The sequence below is a fragment of the Epinephelus lanceolatus genome, chromosome 6 (assembly GCF_041903045.1).
Source record: "Epinephelus lanceolatus isolate andai-2023 chromosome 6, ASM4190304v1, whole genome shotgun sequence".
NCBI classification, from domain to species: domain Eukaryota; kingdom Metazoa; phylum Chordata; class Actinopteri; order Perciformes; family Serranidae; genus Epinephelus; species Epinephelus lanceolatus.
This window is the reverse complement of record NC_135739.1, coordinates 20,985,153-21,007,487: the sequence shown is the minus strand read 5'-3', so window position 1 is coordinate 21,007,487 and position 22,335 is coordinate 20,985,153. Positions and strand designations below refer to the sequence as shown.

Here is a 22,335-nt window from a genome sequence, read left to right as displayed (position 1 = left end):
TATCCTTATCCATCCAGGAGTGTCATAGCATGGGGAAGAGTTGGACTGATTACCCAGGGCCCCGACTGGAGAGGGGCCCTCAAAGAGCCTGGAATGAAAATGTTTTAATGCCATTACTAAATATAAATCGGCTGAATAAATTGGTTGAGAGACTGAACTTTGTTTTAACAAAATAATGGGGACTCTCTGAGCTCAACCTGGTAGTGCAAGCACCCCGTGCACAAAGGTTATGCCCTTGACAAAGTGGCCACGGGCTTGATTCCAACCTGCAGCCCCTTGCTGCATGGTTTCCCCTCTCTTTACCCCCTCACATTCCACCTGTCCAAATCTAATAAAAGTCATGAAAATAATAAAAAAAAAAGAGTTAATTCTGCATTCTTCATGCTTGGGTAAATTTTTTGGCTCAATTATTTGTTTGAAAAAAAAATCAAAAGGTGTGTGAGGGTAGGCACAGAGACAGCTTACACAGAGTGCCCAGAATTTCTCTCCCCATCCTCATTTTGAGGCTTACATACACTGGACAAGAAGTAACAAAAGCATTCAGATAAATGTAGTGTAGTAATAAATGGTAACAGTGCAACATTTTCCTATTGAATGAAGTGAAATGGAAATAGGCTATAAAGCGATATAAAGGGAAATACTCAAGTAACTCAAGTTAAGTACAAGTAGTAGTAGTACAAATTTGGCACTGACTTGAGAGGCCTTCATCATGTTTACCAGGTTAGAACTAACCAGAGGGCAAAGGCCATCCTGGCAGACCTTCATTACCCTCTTCATAGAGAGTTCGGCTCCTGCCATCAAGCAGGAGATTCAGATTTCCTCATTTCCTTTATTGTTAATCAGTCTTAGATTATGGTGACATTTTGTGCATGTGATTTTGATGTGGGCTCTTGTTTTTACTGAACTTGGAAAATCTACTTTTTCAAATTGTGCACCTGCAACGTGGAACAACATGCAAAACAATGTAAAGCTTAAAGTTTTGCCTGATGAATGTGTTCTATATTTTAAAACTTTTGTTAATCATTGATGCTTTTATTCGTTTATATATTTTACATTTTGACATTGTCCTTTTATGTAAGTGCTTTTGTTTTGTATTGTTTTACTTGGCTACATTGTACATGAAGTGGCTAAACCAGAAGTTAAATAAAGATTTTAATTGAATTTAAGAGCCTCAAATTTGTACTTAAGTACTACTTGAGCAAATGTATTCTACTCAGTTACATGCCACCACTAAAAAATCAAAACCATGAGCAATGATAAATCAGTTAACTTTAACAACCGCAACTATTTACATTCACACCTCATTCAAATACTTCTCACTGTGGCACAGTATCAGATGCAGCCACTCAGTTCAATCGTGCTTTTATTTTGAAAATGGTTCCGGAAGTCTTTCTTCTTCTGCGGCTACCTTCACACTGGTGTCATTACAGGATACAAACAGAAGGTTAGCCAGGCAGACAGCAAGTGATCTTTCAACTGGGAAAGCGATTGTCTGTGTTGTCGCCGCGGATCAATATTGTTTGTGTTATGAGAAGAGGACACTGGCTGTGTTAGGACTGTGGCAAGGTATTAATACCGCTAGCTTCTAGCTGTGCTAATGCTAGTTTCTTACCTCGTTGCCGCTAGTAGCGTTAGCTAGCTTAATCTGTTAGCTTGTTTGGTTCAACACGCGACCGCTCATCTAACGTTATCAAATATTTGTCACAAGTAGTTGAGAAAAGTCAAACATATGTAGTCATTGTTGGTTATTCTCATGTGTCATGTGTATTGAAGTTTATCACGAACTTATATGATGCCTCCACTAACTGTTTGATAAGTTAATGTTAGCTAACGTAACGTTATTTAACCGGTCAGTCAGCTTTCCTGCTGTATACGTCAACAGTAACATAAGTTGTCTCATCTCAAACACAAAACCGTCCAGCTTTATCAAACCAGAGTGATGTTATGGTCTCTGACATTGTTCATGTGAGCTAATATAACTGTGTTTGCCCTGTTTGACCCCTCTGTGTTCAGATTAAACAGCATGGCAGCAGCTCCAACACTCAAACGGACAGACTCAGCTCGGGGGGAGCTCTCCCCTCTCAAACACTTTGTTGTGGCCAAGAAGAAGATCAGTGATGTGTTTGAACAGCTACTGAACTATGTGAAAGAGACTTCAGAGTTTGTAGAAGGTGAGAAGGTTTGCTTGTCTGTTCACCATTTGTCAGTCAGCTTCAATGGGTACTCATGGTAGCAAAATTATTTTCAATGAGAAGCTATGACATCCACATCATGCTTATCATTAGTCAGCTCTCTCTGTCTGAATGGCTCATGCAGTAGGTGTTGTATGTCTGTGTGCTGGACAGAAACCTGCGGGAACAAAGCCTTGGAGAACATTGCAAGTCAGGATCAAAAGTTGGAGATTCAGGCGTATGCTGGAAAACTTGCTGTCATCAAGGAGGTGCTGGCACGCAGACACATGAAAGTGGCCTTTTTTGGCAGGTAAAACATCTCTACACACCACACCTGAAATTCAAGATTTTTGTCCCAAACACTTCTGATGTGATTATCAAAAGGTCCATTAAAGCAAAGACATAACATGTGATGTACAAGACTAGGTTAAGGGGAATTACCCAAATTGCTCAGGTGTCAGTTTTGCTTTCACTTTTAATTTGAATAGTGTCCTTGAAGTGAGTTGTTCAGTCACCTCATTCATTTTCTATTATTAAAACCCATTCTACATAACTGAGCTGATTGAATCATGCTGTGTTCAGCTCAGATGCAAAGGCACACCTTTAATTCCAAAACACAGTAGAGCAGGTATGTCAGTGGAGAGACAATTGCAGTGCAGACAGAGTTGCTGTCTCTTACACTAAAGCATTTCCTCTTGCAAGTGTAATCAGATTATATCAGTCTGACCTATAAGTAGCTGCATATTTGTGTTGCAGTAACAACAAACTTAAGATTTGACACCCTGTTCATTTTAGAGTAATTTGAAGTACAGTCAGTGACAGTTTTGTTTGTCTCTAGGACCAGTAATGGTAAAAGCACAGTGGTCAACGCCATGCTGAGGGACCGCGTGCTGCCCAGCGGGATTGGTCACACCACTAACTGCTTCCTGAGTGTGGAGGGCACTGATGAGGACAAGGCGTATCTCAAGACAGAGGGTTCTGATGAGGAGAAGAGCATCAAGGTACGTGTTACGTTAATAACTATTTTGCAAGGTGAGGTTTTTAATTAGTCTTTAATGACCACTGGTTTGTGTCCCATACAGTCTCCCTGTACTTCTACCTTTGTGAGGACCCACATTAACATAATGCATTCCCTAGCCCCCTTTCCTTAACCTTAACTATCACAACTCAATACCTAACTCCTCCCCTTATCTCAAACCTAACCTAACCCTAATTCTAACCTGAACCTTAAAACCAATCTTAACCATCTGAAGAAATGAGGACTAGCTAAAATGTCCTCACTTCCCTAAAATGCCCTCACTCTGCTGTTGGTTACAAAACATGCCGCAGCTCTAAATATATAGCAAAAAGAAGAACACACACACACACACACACACACACAATATAATCTGGCCATGTTCACTAATCAGAAAATCTGTTACCTTTAATCAGTTGTCATCCAGTGACTTTGATAATACATGTTTGGAAATCTAAGAAGAGATGTTACACTTCCTCGTGTTTGCTCTGATGATTAAATGTTGTTTGCCCATGTGCAGTCAGCATGGCAGGAATATGATTGATGAGATTTTTACTGTTGTTATGGAAGAGTTGTTCTTGAATGGGTCATGGGTTGAGGATACAAGCTGATAAGGTTTATTATCTCCCCCTGATAAAAGAGCTAAGCTCATGTCTTTGTACTCCTTCTTTTACAGGTAGCATAAAATGGTTTTATAAGCAGTAGTTTATTTTTACAAAGTGAATGTATTCATAAAAAGCCAATTTCAGTTCCAATCAGGCATTAAAAATTAAAGGGATTAAAAACAAAAAGCAGATAACACAGAAATCTTTAAATTTTGCATGTTAATGTGTCTTTTTTTTTTTACCAAAAAATAACGTGGACTGATGTTTCCATTTGGCTGTTGGCTTGTGTTAATGTCGTTAACACAACATATGTGAACTGAGCACGTGCTACCTGAACCTACAGCTATGTTTACAGACACAGGCATGCAGGATGTTTACGGCGGTGTCAGGTGTGTGAAATGAAGTGGGAGACTTCACTCTCTCTTAAGTTGAACACACTGAACTGAGTGAAGTTGACATGGGTTCAATATATTAAGCAGCTTCATCAGTCTCAGTCTGTGGCTGTCAATATGTCCTCTTATATTTCCCCATTAATCTGTCTGTTGCTTTTGCCTGTTCCTCTCTGCAGTGTCAGACAGTAATGGGGGTTTTCTGGTGAAAATGAACCTCTGCTAATGTTAAGACAAGCTTGATGTTAGTTGATAGTAAAGGAATCCTGGTGGTCTAACACATGTCTGATAAAAGCTACCTAATGGGGCGCCCTGTAGACTTGTGGGTAGAGCAGGCGTCCCATGTACAATGGCTATGTCCTTGCCGCAACGGCTGTGACTCAACTGCAGCCCATAACCCTTTGCTGCATGTGTTCCCCTCTCCCCCTTTCACACTTTAAATGTTGTGTCAAAAAAGGCAAAGGCCAAAAAGAAAATCTGAAAAAAACTATACTAATAAGATTTCACTGATAAATTATTACCTGACTGGCTGATAGTGTAAATCATACCTGTTTTAAAAGGTAAATTATTAACTGGGTCTTCCTTTCAACAACTAAACTAAAAACTAAAAAAACGTATTATCTTATTAAAAGTGAATGAAGAAACAGTCTTGTGCTTAAATTTCCAGGACTCAGCTACACATAACCTGAGTTAAAAATGTTGTAGTTATAACAGTTATAGGAAACATGTCATCGTAATATTTGTAGGCAATGTTTTCCTCATTTCATAACATAAACAGAACGATAACACTGATAGCTGTGAACGAGAAGTCACTCCATCAACAACCATGACTTTAGTCTGTTTACATCTCTTGTGCAGACTGTAAACCAGCTGGCTCACGCGCTCCACATGGACGAGAGTCTGGACGCCGGCTGTCTCGTCCGTGTGTTTTGGCCGAAGACCAAGTGTGCTCTTCTTCGAGACGACCTGGTGCTTGTAGACAGGTAACAGTTAGTTAGATCTGGAGAGATTGTTTTGTTTTGTTTGTTGACAGTGTCTAGGACATTAAAACATTGTATATACACAGGTGAAGTCTGTAATTTGCAGGAAAAATAATCAAGCTTATTACTTCACATATTTTGTAGATGTCATGCATTTGACCTCTTGACCTGTCCTCCATTTCCTCAGCCCAGGGACAGATGTCACAACACAACTGGACAGCTGGATTGACAAATTCTGCCTGGATGCTGATGTGTTTGTGCTGGTGGCCAACTCGGAATCCACACTTATGAACACGGTAAGGCCTCTCAGCCTCATGATGCTAGTGAATGGCCAGTATCCTGTGAAATATACCCGAGGTCATTGGCGTCATTCTGCAACAGGGTCAAATTATTCATTCTGAGAATACACCTGAATATTCACGCACAGCTCCCATTCAATCATCAATTTTATGTTTGATGTCTACAAAAACATAAGTGTATGGACAGTTTCAACAAAGTTAAATGTATCAGTAGATATTAAAAGTTCTGTTTCCAGAGCTCATTATCACTAAAGGTTGCTTTAAAGGTCTTTTAGTGTCCACTCAAGGGGATTATAGTACAGTCCAACTGTCATAACTAATAATAGCGCACCACAGCAGCAAGCTAATGTCTTCAGTTATGTCAGTAAACTGTGTATGTGTACTTAAAGGGCCAGTGTGGATGTTTTCTATGCTGAGCTGATTACAGAGTGAAGAATCTGGCTGCCTGTGCTTATTTCCAGCCAAACAGGACCCACTCTTGTTTCTGTCTGTTCAGGCATTCATGCAATGTGAGTCTGGACACACAGTCGTTCACAGAGCTCCTTAACCCGGCTGCAGCTCTGAAAGGGAAAGCAAACACACATTTCCCTCTTGGCTATTCAGTGGAAATAAATCCCAGGCGTTATGTAAATAATGAACAGTTTTATCCATGTTGCCGACCAACTTTGCTGTCGTGGTGCCCTGCCTTAACTGGGCTGCATATTAATACTCAAGTAGGCATGTTCTGTTTTTAAGTTGTGAGGTTTTGTATTTAAGTCTTGGTTTTCTGCCTTTCCATAAATACCCGCATAGGAGTTTGTCCCATGAACTGTTGGGTCGTCACTTCAGTGGGTAGTGTTTGGGAAACATACAGAAATCATGGCAGGATATTCATTTTGACTGATTCAACCCTTGAGTCTAAATTTAGACATCTGCTTTTAGCCTTGAGTTCAAAAGTCCAAAGTTGAATCTAAATAAGCTCGATTAGTCTGTAGTTAAATGTTTACCCACATTTTTTTTTTTACTGAATCTGCATCCGGTTTCAGTGGAGGTTTTCTGTAGTATCCTCAGTGGTTTTATTAAAATGAATACAGTTAAATTAATGTGTGTGTTCCTGAATAGAGCCAGACACCAGGTGTACAATAAATACATCCAGTGTAGCTACTGAATTTGAATATATTATGAGTACTTTTATTTTTATTTTGTTGAAACTAACGTATTAAGATCTAGCACGGTGCTTTTTGCTAGCTTTTTGAGAGAAAAAGAGTAAAGGAAGGTATTAAATGTTGTTTTATTTTACTGATTTGAGCAACTCTTTCCCCTTCCATCATGTAGGAAAAGCACTTTTTCCACAAAGTGAATGAACGTCTATCAAAACCCAACATCTTCATCCTCAACAACCGCTGGGACGCCTCAGCAAACGAACCAGAGTACATGGAGGATGTGAGTCAAACGTCTGTTGTAGCTGTCTCACATCAGAACACAGAGTCTTTCTGAACTTATTTCCAGCCACATATCCATATCATTATCTATACTTCACTCTAAGAATGTGACACCTCTTCCACCAGGTGAGGAAGCAGCACACAGACCGGTGTGTGAACTTCCTGGTGGAGGAGCTGAAGGTCGTGGACCGCGATCAAGCACCCAACCGCATTTTCTTCGTCTCCGCCAAAGAAGTGCTCAACTGTCGAATGCAACGCGCACAGGGCATGCCTGAAACAGGTGAGGGTTCACATCGTATTTGTGTTCATATCTTTGTGTTTGATGTGATTCACAGCCAGGATTTATGCAGCTTTCCAAACCAAATTCCTAACAACTGGTGTTGAAATGGCAAAAATATTTGTACTTTTACATGTGATTTGGTATTCATATACTTATTAGGGAAGTAGTTATGTAGCACAAAACTCCTGTCATGTTGCAAACGTGACAGAACATGAATGAAAACAGTGATTACAGTGATGAAAATGATCCAAAATGAATAATAAGCTCAAAAAAGATTTAAAAGGTAAATAAATACTTGTGTATTTCACACCTGATGCAGGATAAAGTCTCTGTGTTGTTGCAAATTGTATATATTGTGGAATAAAAGCAAGTACTTTTAATTTTACATGCAGTGTGTTCATTTCATCCAACAGGTGGAGCCCTGGCTGAGGGCTTCCAGGAGAGACTGAAGGAGTTCCAGTGCTTTGAGAGGAGGTTTGAGGTGTGTGTCTGTGTGTGTCTGTGTCCTCTCCATGTCTTACAGTAATTATTTCCCCACTTCTCAAAGCAAATTCTATTTCCTGTCTGACCCTGACAGACAGATTTTGAAAAAACTGGAGCAGTTTTCAATAATTTTGGCAAATTTGTGATTAGACACCGGTGTATTTGCTACCAGAAAGCCCTCCAACAGGTTTACCTCTGAGGTGAAACTAGTGTCAAATCAACCCAAAAGCAGCAGGTTACACAAATGCTGATAAAGCTGATAAACACTGCGGTTGGTGTATCATGAAGAACTGAGCTTTTTCATTGTCTGGCTGCTGCTGGTGGGAATGAGTTACAACTGGAGAGAGAAGGGAAATCGCTATTATGAGACGTGAGTCATTCAGCAGGAGTTACAGACAGTGCCTGCTTTATCAGCTCTGACCCAGAGCCCGCTTTATATTTTCAGTTATACAAACTCTTTGGGCATTTGAGAAATGCTACTCTTAGAGATCCAGTTGCCTGGTGAATGTGTTTGTGTGTGTGCATGCAAGTGAGAAGCAGTCCTTCTCTTAACAGTAACTATTAACCTGAGCAGTTAACGACTCAAACCTGGCTCAGTGGTTAGGTTTTCACCACCAACTATGCAGTGTGAGGCTGGCAGCTCCGGGGCCTTCTAGACCAATCACTGTGCCTTTTCCATCAACCTGCGTCTTCATTGCTGAAGTCTAGATTCACTTAAGCGAGGGCATCCGTTTGTTTTCGTTCCACTTTGATTTTGTTCTGTCGTAACTGTTTTGATTGTTGAGTTTTCTGTGTTTGCTGATGATTTGATTGTAACAAGCAGGAAAGTAATTGTGTCCATACTGGGAGGAAATTATCACAAGACCAAAAGTTATAATACTTAAGATTTCAGTTGTGGCTGATTGGCATACCTGACCTGTGGTTACAGCAAGTGCAGACACTTTGACCGTGCGGTATGAATGTGAACATGATGGCAACTCGGTCAAAAGTTAACCACTGAAATAACATCTAAAATAAATAAATTGCCTCTGAAATGTTGGGCACAATGAACCGTGCAGATTATCCAACAGAAATGATAGCAATTCACTTTAAAGTTAATAAAACAACATCCAATTTATGATTAAATTTCAGCTGAAATTAGAGGCATTTTGCACCATGCAGTATGAATGTAAACCTGCACATCATCTGACAACAACTCACTAAAAGTTGACAAATAATATAACATCTCAGAAAAGATAAATTGCTGCTAAATTCATTTTCTAGATCAAAGAACTGCCAAACTGCACTGGTTTTGCAAGAGGACATCTCTCCTATTTCCCACCGTGCTGTTTTAAAACTCCAGTCTACTCGACGGCTCTGTAGCACCCACTATTGGCGGGCGGCTGCATGACAGTTAAGCGACCTTGTATGAATAAAACAATAATTGGTTTAACCGACTAATATTTTTGGTGCCGACTAGCGAGGTGGTGGACGTTTAATCATTTAGACGTCTAATCGCGTGCATCCCTACTAAATACTACGCATCCTAAACACTCGTTGAGCAGCAACTTTGTCAGAAATCTACAGAAAGCAACAGCAGTAATGGTAAACTAAACAGTAATGGCTGGTAAACTTGCCATGGAGTTAGAGGTGTGTAGCCTGTCTGTGGGTGTTGCCAGTTGAAAGCTTTAAATTTGAGGCAGCAGCAGCAGCAGCAGCAGCATAAAATGTTTAGTTTGCAATTTGCATCAGCAGTAACTTAATACAGCTCTGATATGCCAATAGGAGAATTAACAGTAGACACTGAGCCTTTTATCAGTGAGATAAAACTGTGCTGGATTACATACATGCATCCCGTGAATCCCACTCGTATGTGAGGGCAGTTTGAATCCAATGCAGGGATGGCAGACTCTGCCACTAACAATGAAAACTACTTTACAGAGACATGCTTACTGATAGAAATATTTTTAAAAAATTGGGTTTGGAGTTCATGAACATCTCAAGGATTATAACTAAAAGTGAAATAACAAATAACAATGGCGCTTTAGACACAATCTGCCTGCTTTGTGTGACCTACAGTGGTTTTAAGAGTGGAATAGCGAATTACTGCCGCTATTAGTGATAATTTATCCCAAAATGACACAATAGTCCCACTTCTACATGTTACAGTATTTTTTATTTTCTTTATTTGCCTTCTTGATTGTGTACACTTGATGTGTTTTTATGATTTCTGCTGTGGTTTCATCAACACATTACTGTGACCTTACAACACGTGGGCTGTGGGACGCAAGATACACACACTGCTGCTGTCATTTTCACACTGTGTGTTTTCATTCGTTTTCTTCTCTTAAGTTAAAGTAGCAGGTGTCTATCTTGTCCTCTGTTCGTCCCTGGTAGCGTGCACATTCAGGCGCCCTAACCAGAAGCAGCCCCTATAGCTGTCACAGTAACTTGTGTGTTATGGCCTCGCAGGAGTGTATCTCGCAGTCAGCAGTGAAAACAAAGTTTGAGCAGCACACTATCAGGGCCAAGCAGATCACAGAAAAAGTCAAGAACATCATGGACGCCATCAACATCGAGGCGGCAGAGAAGAGGTGGGTGTCTTGCTCCATACGTACTCTTTTGGGGGGAGTGAACTAGAGAGATTAATTAGTAGAGATTAATTTTCCAGGGAGTCTGATGTTGTCCCATTTTGACAATACCATGAAGCTCATATAGAGGTAACCTGTGAAGCTTCTGAGAAAATAAATATGTAGGTGTAACATGATTTTAATTACATTTTGTTTAATAATAACGTATAAAAATGAGGTAGTAAATACTATGACTATCAGTTGCTTTCTCCACATTCTACTTTCTATTGCTATTTGTGTACTTAACCTGACTCTTTTTGACAGTGAAATCGTTCAGATGCTTGTTTGCATTTGTGACTTTATTTCCTGTTGGTGGGGCGGGGCTTTAGAGTGGCGGCACTGGAGGACAGAGAGTATCAGATGGACCGGCTGGAGTTTGTCAAGAATCAGCTCAACTTGCTAATTGATGAAATCAAGAAGAAGATCAAGGCCATCAGTGAGGACGTTGAGTGTAAGGTAATGCAGACGACAACTGGTGGAAGAACTATTGAATGTCCTGTTAAATTTTATGGGACCTCTGCTAATACCAACTGCCCTGAATCAGGGCTGCATAACAATTGTTTGCATCATTTATTGATTTCAAATACTCATTATTTTCCTGATTTACTGTTTAGTTATCAAAAATAGTGAAAATCCTTTTTTCAAATCGCCCAAAATCTAAAGACAGTCAATGAATCATCATAGAAGACCATAATTCCTGAATTCACATTTGCAACTTGGTCAGACAAAATTGTTTCAGCTCTACTCTAAATACAGGTTTCAGCGTGATGCCTACCATATGAATACCACAAATGCAACAGCTGCATGCAGTTTTAAGCCAAATTCAGCACTGAGAGTGGCAAAACTTTAACACATTGATACCTGGACAGAAACCAAGAACAGAGGTGGTCGTACAGATGGAGTTAAAACAGAAAAGACCTACAGCATTAATGCTATTTAATACAGCAGCTTAATCCCAGATGTGCTCCTGGGGCCTCTTTGAGTAAACATACAGGCCTTGCCTGCTCCTGTGTTGATGTGTTGCAGCCCACTGATAACTGTAGTTGTGTTTCGTCCAGGTATCCAGCGCCATGGGAGAAGAGATCTGCCGTCTCCACGTAATTGTTGACGAGTTTCACAGTGATTTCCACCCGTCGCCACACGTCCTCAAGATCTACAAGTCTGTAAGTAAAGGCACAGATGAATTATTTACAATCACACTATTCCTGGGCAGTAATCTGAGGTGCAGTGGCGACTGCATTCAGTGTGACCACTGACTCCTGTTGTTGTTTGCAGGCGCTGCTGGCTCACGTGGAGGAGGGGATGGGCAAGAACCTGGCCTTCCGTTGCTCTGATGCCATCAACGCCTCTGTCCAGTCCTCTCAGCAATACATGATGGGTAATTAAACTTCAAACAAAAATGTTTGTAATAATTAGATCTCCTTTGCTGCACTGAGTTGTGTTGTCCATGTCTCAGTTGTCTTCAGGCTTACCAAGAACAAATCTGTCCAGCGCGTGCTTTGGCTTCAGCCTGTAGCCCTCTCATTAGCACTGTTTGTTTCCTGCTCACAGTGAATAAATCCTCACGTTTAAGGGCGCCGATGTAACAGTTTAACTTTGAGTTAACTGCTAACGGCTGACCAGAAGCTTCGAGTTCACAGCAAAAACATCAACATGGCTGGCCTGAGATGAGCGGGGTATTTCAGAATAACACCACTTTGATTCTTTTCATTAAAACAATACTTAATTTACCAGATTGGAAGCTAAAATGGTTTGTTGTCTAAAATCATAATTTCCTCAGAACCTGTTGTTGCTTAAAAGGCCAAGAAAGAAATAATAATTTCCTAGAAAATGACCTCAGCCCTGATTTCCACTCCATCATTGTTATATTTTTTTTTTTTTACTCAATTGCTCATTTACAGAGTGTTGCTAAACTTAGTCAAAACCTTTTGGGCACTCAGACTACGGTTTGCAACACCCAGCGCCCTGCTATATTTACCCTCCTCGCTGAATGCCATCATCCCATGCCCCATTATGCTACAAATGCGTCATTGTGTCAGACACGCATGCAAGCTGTGCTCAGTGACAGTGGTGTTGAAAAGGTGCTAATGTGCCCTCTGATGAAAAGGACTCAGGTGCTGTTATGAAATTGTGGTGTGATTTTCCCTAAGGAGAGATAAAGGAGAGCAGAATATTCAAATCAAAGGTATCTGTTCTGCTGCACAGACCACAGTGACAATGTGATGTCATTTCCTCTGCTGTTATTTTCTGCCCCCTTGTGCCAAGATATATATTTTTTGTACAAAAAGAAAACAGGCTCAATCTGTAGAATAGTCCCTTTAAATGTTAAATATCCACTCTATTGATTAAATCCCTAAAAACGCTCTGTTCATTAAAATTTCATATTTGGAAGGGTCTTTTGTGGGGGAAAAAATCTCTTTGACACATTTTACCATCGGTGTTTAAAATACAAATTGAGCTACAAATGATCTCGTTACTGCCGTTTGTTTGTGTTTGTTATTCTCATACTCCATCTTTTCCTCACTCTCCAGAGAGCATGCTCCCTCTGCTTCCCTCTGCGGCCCAGAGCCAAGTCCATATGCTGTTACCCAGCAGGAAGTTTGACCTCAGTTACGACCTCAACTGCGCCACACTTTGCAGTGACTTCCAGGAGGACATTGAGTTTCAGTTTTCGTTGGGATGGACAGCATTGGTCCACCGCTTCCTGGGATCTGTCAACGCACAGAGAGCACTCAAACTGGTGGACCAGAACTTCCAGGTAAAGGCTGCCGCTGTGGGAGGGAGCTGGTGTAGTGATATTTAATGTCAGTAATTATTCTTCCTTTTGGTGTGATGTGGCCTGCTTTACATTAACACAAATTGTATATAAAATGACGTCTGAGTTTTTCTTTCTTTTTTTTTTTTTAACTGTTGCTGTCATTACTCAGGCCTCTCGACCAGCGCTGCCTCTGGCAAGTACGCCCTCCTCAGGACCTCCCTCCACGATAGCCCCGCCCAACAACGAGACGGCCCTCATGACCCAGGAGGACTTGATGTTAGCCATGGCAAACAACGTGGCATCCCTCACCTCCCGCACTTCTATGAGCGTTATCATCGTTGGAGGAGTGGTATGTTGTGTAATGTGTAATGTAATGAGTTTTCTCTCATGTAGACATCACTCTCTAGTATTTCTCAGTCATTTGCATTGAAATATTTTTAACATAAATGTTACAAGGAATTGATTTGGCAGCATTATCTGACAACGCATTCAGATTTTACCTTCCTAACCTCAGAGGTGACTTCAGTAATTCTATCCAACTTAGTGTTGCAGGAAACTGTGTGCTTTAGTTTATGGCAACATATTCAATAACTTGTGTTGAAGTAATTTTTACTAGTGGATTATAAACATCAGATATAAAGAACTGAATACAAAAGAACCAGACAAGTCTTTTTTTTCTAGGTACATTACATTACAAATGCAGCCTGTGGCGCTGAAAACGATCCCTAATAAGGCCGGTCTTACTCTCAGGGAGCTCACCCAGCTTTTTTTTATTTATTTACTTTCTAAGGTGTGGAGAACAGTCGGTTGGAGGCTGATCGCCCTGTCAGCCTCACTGTACAGCATGCTGTACCTGTACGAGAGACTCACCTGGACCACAAAGGCAAAGGAGCGCACCCTGAAGCGGCAGTTTGTGGACTACGCATCTGAGAAGCTGCAGCTCATCGTCAGCTTTACTAGTGCAAACTGCAGCCACCAGGTCCAACAGTAAGTCCGGATACAGTAACATTTCTGTAATTTCATTTCCAATCAGTCTTTGATGGGATAAAGGTGAAATCCACCCTAAAACACTTGACATGAAGCCATTTGTGATAATACCTAATGTATAAAAGGGTGGAATAATCCTTAAACATGCAGCACATAAAATATTGACATGAAGTGCTCATTTGTCTGCACCATCCCTCAGTTTTCTGTCAGAGGTATTTAACCTACTGACAAAGCCTGACTCCCTGTAATGTTCCTACTTTACACACACACACACACACACACACACACACACACACACACACACACAAATCCCTGCCCCACCCTGCTCTGTGCCCCACCCAGCCTTCCCCTCTGTAGCAGGGCTAAATAAATCAGTACTGCAATGCTGTGCCCTCTGTGTTGCCAGGGAGATGGCGGCGACCTTTGCTCGGCTCTGTCAGCAGGTGGACCAGACGCAGAAAGAGCTGGAGGCTGAAATCCGCCGACTGACAGCCAAGATAGATCAGCTGGAGACCGTCCAGAGCCACTCCAAAAGCCTGCGGTCAGTCCGGCTCCTTCGCTCATTGGGGGCAATGTGATGGGGTGGAGAAGTGGGAGAGGAGAGAGTGGATTACTGTCTGGGAATTTGTGTTTGGTCTAGTGTGGGGAAAATGAATGTCTGAGATGATAAGAGTGATACTACAGGAACGACAACAAATACTGAAGACACATTAAAAAGCTCCTTCTGTGCTTGTGAACAAATGGGACCTTGTTTTATTACATTAATATGTGAACACAGGGATTTTAGACAGATCGGGAATGTCTTAACAGTAATAAATCCTGTTCTTAAAAGGTTTGGAATTTGCTTTACACTGCACGTTTGGCTGAAAAGTCAGCTATTCAGTCATGATATACATGCGACTGCACTATTTACAGAACAGCTCAGGAAATGAGACATTAATAGAAATGAAGTTCAAATCTGACGCATGTTTTTTCCTCTACAGACATAAAGCCACAGACCTGGAGAAACAGTTGGAGGCCTTCACAAACCAGTACCTGCAGCCTCAGCAGTGAGCTGCTCCTCTTCATCGCTCCACAGTTTGGTTCTTGTTGAGCCAATCATTCCTCAGCCAGGCGTCGCCTCTTGGCGCACACGGCCCTCATCACCTAAACTACACCACAGCTTCTGTGTGGACAGTAGTGCTGGAAAGATCAATCAGGAATTGGTCCGTCAGCTGAAAAGAAATCTGTAGATATTTTGATAATCAAATGTCAGTTATCAGGCAAGAAATTTAAACTTCTGCAACTTCTCTAGTGTGAAGATTAGGTCCTTATAATTTCTTTAAAAATTATATATTTTGTGGGATTTTTTTGTCACACCAAATAGTCGATTTGAAGAGATTTTGGTAACCTAAAGGTCACTTTTTTTGTTTGTTTTGACATTTTGTAGACCAATAAATTAATCAAGATAAAAAAGAGGATTGATAATGAAAAGAAAATCTGTAGTGTCACTCTTGGGGGACAATGGAGAGTGAGGGCCCAAACATGACAGTATTTTTTGCTCCGCCTCTCCTCCTCAGCCAGCCAGGTGTTTCAGGTGCTTGAGAAACTGCAGTGAACAAACTGTACAACAGAACTGCCTGTAAAACATACAAACGTGGACTCACGATGTGCAAAGACGCTCCAAAAGGTAACGATAGAATCTCGGTCGGCGTGAAGGCTACCGGTCGGGTGCTACATTTTGACACTAACGTGCTTCTAACTGTGAATATGCCTTTTTTCACTAACTTTTTGTGGAGCAAATGAAGTTTGAGTGTCTGTAAGACTGTACATGTATCTGTTCGGGCACATGATCTGCTGTATGTTAGCAACAGAAATAAATATATTTAAATATAAATGAGAAAAGTTTTATTCTGAATTGAAAGGACCTAGTTGAAGTAAATTCACTGAGAGAAATCATTTGAGTAGAAAGGGAAAGCATGTCTTTATTATACTTTTGGTTCACGTTCTATTTTCTAACTATCCATACTGTATAGGTCAAAGGCTTTGGAAATCCTCTTATATTTTATAATATCCTGATTTATTTATACCCATTAGACCTAGAACAACATTTACACCAGACTGCAATTTGTAAAACTTCGTCTTCTTTTTTCTTGAATGCGTGTTGAAATACCTCCAGATTTGCCCAAGTGTATTAAATCTGCCACAATCGAAAACTGTCTATGCATTTATTTGAAGAAAACTTTCCTTTCGGGTTTTTGTGTTTAAACCTACCCTGTGGAGTTTTTTAACCACCATTACTGCCACTATTTGTACTGAGGCTGCTGGTTGACAATATTTTGGAAAAGCCGCTGAGGCAGCATTTTACCTTAAGTATCTACTCACTGTTTAAATTGCTGCTGAAACATTGCACCTCTTAGCCTTCACATGTGCATCAATATTAGGTGTGTAAAGTCATCCAGTGGGCCGGATTGGACCCTTTGGTGGGCCAATTCTGGCCGCTGGGCCGTATGTTTGACACCCGTGGTCTAGTGTGCAGGATTTAGTGGCATCTAACGGTGAGATTGTAGATTGTAACCAACTGAAACTTCTCTCGTGTATCAAGTGTTTGGAGAACTACAGTAGCAAATGTGAAAATGTGAATGTCCCTGTCTGGAGCCAGTGTTTGTCTGTTCTGGGCTACTGTAGAAACAAAATGGTCAGCTACATGGAAGAGGACCCGCTCCATATGTAGTTATAAACAGCTCTTTCTAATGTAATGAAAACACAAGGATTCTTATTTATGTGATTATACACTAATGTAAACAGTTATAAATGTTGTATTACATTATTGCCAGTGTATCCCCCTAAATTCTACATGCTGGAGCTTCATTTTATTTATTTTTCAGAAACAACTTTGCAAATTTCTTGAGAGAAATGCATTCCACATGTATGTTAGACCTCAAGGATGTGCACAATCCTGCATCAGATAATTACTGTCAAGTGTCCAGAATATTTCCTAAGTTTAAGGCTCCGTTCATGACTTAGATAATAACCTGTAATGTGCGTCATGTGAAAAACACCTGTATCCATGAGCTGAACAAACAGTTTGCAACTCATTCAACTTTCAGACTCAGTATGAGGACATCACATTTTGGGTTTATTTGGGTAATTTTGATTAACTGAAAAGCTGTTGTCCTCATTTGTGGACATTTTTTTGTGCCATCTAGTGGTAGAAAGAGCACAAACACTAATCCATGTAAAAACAAGATGGCAGCCATCTCTGCCAAGTCAGTCTGCAGCCGATCCCTACACAGAAGTGGACAAGGTCCAAAACCTGATCACAATTTATGGTTGAAACTTGTTTATTTATGTTTAATAATGTTTGTAGTTTGATATGGCAACAAATTTGACCAATTTTAGTAACAGTAACAAGCTGAGACATTGACAATTAGGAAGTACTCATTTGAAGACACTGGGACTTAATTATCATTGGCAATGTTTAGTTTTCTATACTTCTCAGGTCCTACTGATCCTTAGTAGCTAGGAGTTATTAAAAATGCTTACCAAACTAAAGTTGGTGTCTTGGGGGGAATATAAGTTAGCCAGCCTCATCCTTGGGAAAGGAAACCAGCTCTGCAAATATTATCACATGGATGTTGCTACCTACAAAGAAAGTAACAGCTATGGCAATTCCAACATTTGCTTCATCTGCAGGTTATTTTGACTTTTAATTTTTGTTAACTTTTCTTTCTCATTTTACACTTGTTCAACCTCTTCAAATCATATAAAATGGAGCATTGGTGGTTTATTAAATACTGAATTATGGGGTGGATTTTTGGAATGGGTTAGATGAAGAGTTAAAGGGAAGCACAACTATAGAGCATTTTAAGAAGATGTACAGACACCGTGTGTTCAGGAGGTATGCAGACGAAGAGGTGTGATGCTGATGGGTTGGTTTATTTATTTATCTGGGATTGGTTGAGACGGGGATTGTATATTTAATATCTAAGACTGGTGTTAATCTATAATAATGGTTGGAAATAAGTTTGGGACAGTTGTTGATAACTTCCTTTTTAAATGACACATGAATACTGGGAAGGGGATAGGATTGTATGAGTGTACACTTCTTTCTACTCCTATTCGTGCATGTCCATTGATGTTTTGTTTGTTTCATTCACAAATACAGTTTATCTTCTGGCTTCAAAATAAACACAAGGTTCAGTGTGTAGGATTTAGTGGCATCTAGCATTAAGGTTGCAGAACTGAGACTTCTCTTGTGTGCCAAGCCTGTAGGAGAACTACGTAGGCTGACACAAAAACTAACGGCCCAGCCTAGAGCCAGTGTTCAGTTTGTCTGTTCTGGGCTACTGTAGAAACAGCTCATTAATGAAAACACAATTGTTATTTTCACGTCATAAACTAATGAAAACATAGCTATGAATAATATATACTATTTCTGCCAATAGAGGCCCCAAAATCCTACACACTGGACCTTTAATGAAAGTGGACGTCCATTTTCTCCTCAAACAGTTCCTGTTTGTTTTTTAATGAAACCTCACATTATATGAAGTGCTAACCTATAAAAACTCTACTGTGACAGGTAGGTTAGCTGACACACCAGTCTATGGTGAAGACCAGAGGGTTGAAGCGTATTGGAGGCAGCTAACGCCCGTCAACGGAGATGTTAGCTTATGGCTCCAAAAGTGGACAGTTAAGCTAGCAAGCCTATACTATAGGTCGAGATATGCTCCGAAGCGAGAAGAGTTGTTTGAATAATGCTGTGTCGCAGCGCAGGCTATTTAATGGTAAGTGAATCCACTTAACGCTGATGTAGCAATCACCAGCCAATCAGGATTGGCGTAATGAGATAAATGTGTCTGAGGAATACCCAGGGAGGCGTATCCCATAGTGAGACGTCTCACTCATGCTACTCTGAGAACCGGGGTTACGCAAGTAACCTAAAGATAGTTCTTCAGATATTTGTATAAAAGAAAATGAGCCAGGATTTGTATTCTTGGTTAGAAGCTTTTTATTGGTTACAATAACTCATGGCAACATATCAGTATCACCAAGCCACTGTACAAATACAAAAAAAAGGTCTGGTGTGAAAAAGACTATAAAAATTATTCCATAACAAGTGATTATAATTTCACACAATAGCACTGTAAGAGAAGTATCATGGCACCAAGTCCCTGGTCTTTACTGGCTTAAAACATAAAACAATAAATAAAATCAAAACAAAATGTCAGAACAGTAGGTTGTAGAGTCAAAGGGCAGTGCATTACTTTGTGACGGTGCTGTGGTGGTGATCGTGTGACGTAATTAATTCAAGTGGTGCGGTGTCACTGAATCAGAGACGCTCAATTTCTTTTATCCAGATACTAAATTCGGAGGGTCGTGCAATAGCAGTCATTGTAATACTGCAGCAGTAACATCTGCTCTTTGAAGTTAGACATTGGCACTGTGGGTGACACATGGCAATTTACACTGATCGCCAAAATACTACTGCCAAACATACCACTCCAATGATTCAAGGAAGTCACAGATCTTGGTACTTCAGACGATACACCGAAGAAGCTGATTCAACAGCTCCGTGTCTGCTGTAGATTTAAGAGGATAAACTGGAGGAGACTTCAGGTAAATACAACAATGATGTGAAATTAAATGAAGTCAAGCACCTTTTTGATTAATGAGTGAACGGCACAGGCACGTAGAAGTGTTACTATTCCAGGTTCCAGCTGCTAATACTGCTGAATTACACACAGAGCGAGGAAATGGCTGCTTGCTGAATATCACTGTCAGTAATACACACAATCCCCCTTTTTCATCTGTTAAGGGCTATGGTGTATTTTTTTTTAAATTTCTCACAGACCATAACGTCATGAAAGAAAAGGGTGGGTTTATTGGAATAGATTAACATTTTGGGAAATACACTTATTTGCATTCTGGAGGAGAGTTTGAGAAAATACCACTTTCATGTCTGTCTGTTAATGAGTAACTTAAAAGGCTACCGCTAGCTGCTGGCTATGTTAGCTTAGCATAAAGACTGGAAACAGAGGGAAATGGCTAACGTAGCTCTGTTCAACGGTAATGTCTGCTTATCATCATCTCTAAAGCTCACTAATTAATTAACACATAATATGTAATTAATTTAATATGTACGGAGTCCAAGATCGGCTGTCCCAGCAATTCTCTCTTCAGTGCCATTACCTCAAGATCACAAGTTGTTATTTCAGATGAAGCTTGTTTTCTTGTAATACTGGGTTGTGTCTTATGTTGTGTAAATTTTAAAATGCTTTTAATATTTTCATTTTTTATCATTGCCCATCGTTACTTCAATTTTCTAAAGCACTTTTTAACAGTCTTGAAAAGCTATATACATTAAGTTTATTATTATTATTGACAAAACAAAAAGCTAATTTCGCAGGATAAAATAATCCGTTACAAGAAAGAAAATAAGATGCAAACAACAGAACACTTGATTGCCTATCTCGATAAAACAACTTGTTTTATAGTCAGAAATTATCTCATTATCTCGAGAAGTCTGCCCTTTTTATCTCGAGAATTGAAATAATAACTAGTTATCATGAGAAAACAAGCTTTGTCATCTGAAAATTATGAAAGAACTTGAGATCTCTGGATAAAGACATTAAAAAAAGAATTCCAAGCATGGCTGTGCTCATCCTCCATAGATATCATAGACTGTAAAAATACTGGACGTAGCTACTGTGACATTACCCACTGGTTTGTGGACTCTTGTTTTGATTGGCATTACTGTCGTCGCCATCTTGGTTTTTTGAAACGAGAAGTGACCATATTTGGGCGAGAGGCTGGAGCTGTGGAGGAGTGATGAGTGGATCTGTCAGACAGCCTTCCACTCAGCAGCCCACCCTTACTTTTAAGTAACTGTAAGCCTTAAAAAAATGTTAACTGGTGAAAATAATTCATAAAAAAATTCACCCCATTAAGAAAACTGTTGTTTATACCAGGTTCTTAACATGTTTATTTCTGCTGTAAAGTTGGGCATTTTAACACGGGGGGTCTAAGGGGATTGACTCACTCTTGAAGCCACCTTTAAGTGGTCAATCAGTGAACTGCAACTGGTTTTGGCTTCATTTTGTAGCTGCAGAGGCTGCTGCTTCATAGATATGTACAGAAACCTAAGTGGCGTGCGGGTATGAGCCTGACCAGTTGCCAGGCAGCCAGAGGAGATTACAAAGTTACTGCTACCAGCCAATGAATAGTGCTGTGTTTTTAGACTTTTCTGTAACAAATGAGCCACAACGTGTTAATTAGTGAGCTTCAGACAGAGCCAGGCTAGTCGTTTCCCCCTTTCCAGTCTTCGTGCTAAGCTAAGCTAAGCTAACAGGCAGCTGGTTGTAGCTTAATGTTTAATACACAGATAAAATAAGTGATGTGGAGCTTCTCCTCAAACCACCAGAAAGTAAACATCTTCCAAAATATCAAACTATTCCTTTAAATACATGTCATCTTTGACATGGGCATGTCTGATGTCCGCTAACTGAGATAGAAACCTTAATAACTGTTGACTTAACGACACTTTGGGATACAAAAACCCATCTTCAGATATAAGAAGTCCACCGGTTCAATCGGACAGAGTGGGTAAAAAAATCAGATACTGACGTGACTTTAAATCGATGGATATGGAGAAGGCTGGCACTTGAGTAAAGTGAGCAAACTTTTTTTTTTGTCACATTGACTAGTTTTAAGTTCACAGCTCAGGGTCTGTGGATAACATTGGCACAAATGAGGAAGTAACACTTAGATCTATATGTTATCCACATACATCACCAAATCATCCCCCCCTCCCTTGTCCCGTCCCATCCCTTCCCCTCCCCCCACACACACCTCAACACTGATATGCAATACATATCACATCCTACACACCTCAAAGATATTCTTAGGCTAAAAACTAAACTGTTATTTTTAACATTCTCTCAAAATGGGTTCATTAATGCAAAGCCAGGTAGAAGCAGCTAAAACATTTAGAAACAAAAGAAGGTCACTAAAATCACGGTATGCCAAAGAGGGGTTTCACTGATAGCCGACTGAACCTAAATAAATACTACAAACTGTACGGTAGTAGTAGAAAGCAGAATCGTATAAAAAGTGATGTAAAACGCCTCGCTTTAAGAAGCAGTATGGAGCTGCATGTGGTTGCGGTGGTTTCCCGTAAGCATGCTTTTTAGTGTTCACTAGTATCAGAATGTGCTTCTATTGGGCAAAGAAAAATAAGTAGCAACCTCTCTTATTGATCAGTGTGTAAAAAGGAATAGTAAGAGGAAAACATTACTGTAGTCGATGCTAGTATTACCTTCTATTATGAATGGTATCGTAAGGCAGAATGGAGACACAA

The 22,335-nt window shown here is 40.2% G+C and overlaps 1 protein-coding gene across 2 annotated transcripts; it reads left to right on the top strand.

The window, feature by feature from the left end:
• Positions 1-1,412: 1,412 nt before the first annotated feature.
• On the top strand, positions 1,413-16,192 carry mfn1b (mitofusin 1b). Of its 2 annotated transcripts, none has more exons than XM_033621953.2 (18): positions 1,413-1,566; positions 2,014-2,171; positions 2,346-2,481; positions 3,010-3,172; positions 5,039-5,163; positions 5,348-5,456; positions 6,774-6,881; positions 7,007-7,160; positions 7,574-7,641; positions 10,095-10,216; positions 10,582-10,708; positions 11,311-11,415; positions 11,528-11,630; positions 12,784-13,010; positions 13,180-13,359; positions 13,801-13,997; positions 14,404-14,538; positions 14,981-16,192. In XM_033621953.2, the coding sequence occupies exons 2-18, from the start codon at positions 2,024-2,026 to the stop codon at positions 15,048-15,050; spliced, it is 2,277 nt and encodes a 758-aa protein (XP_033477844.2). In that variant the 5' UTR covers positions 1,413-1,566; positions 2,014-2,023; the 3' UTR covers positions 15,051-16,192. The 2 variants fall into 2 exon arrangements, with proteins under 2 accessions (XP_033477844.2, XP_078024929.1); XM_078168803.1 differs by having other exon boundaries at positions 1,424-1,561.
• Positions 16,193-22,335: the final 6,143 nt, after the last annotated feature.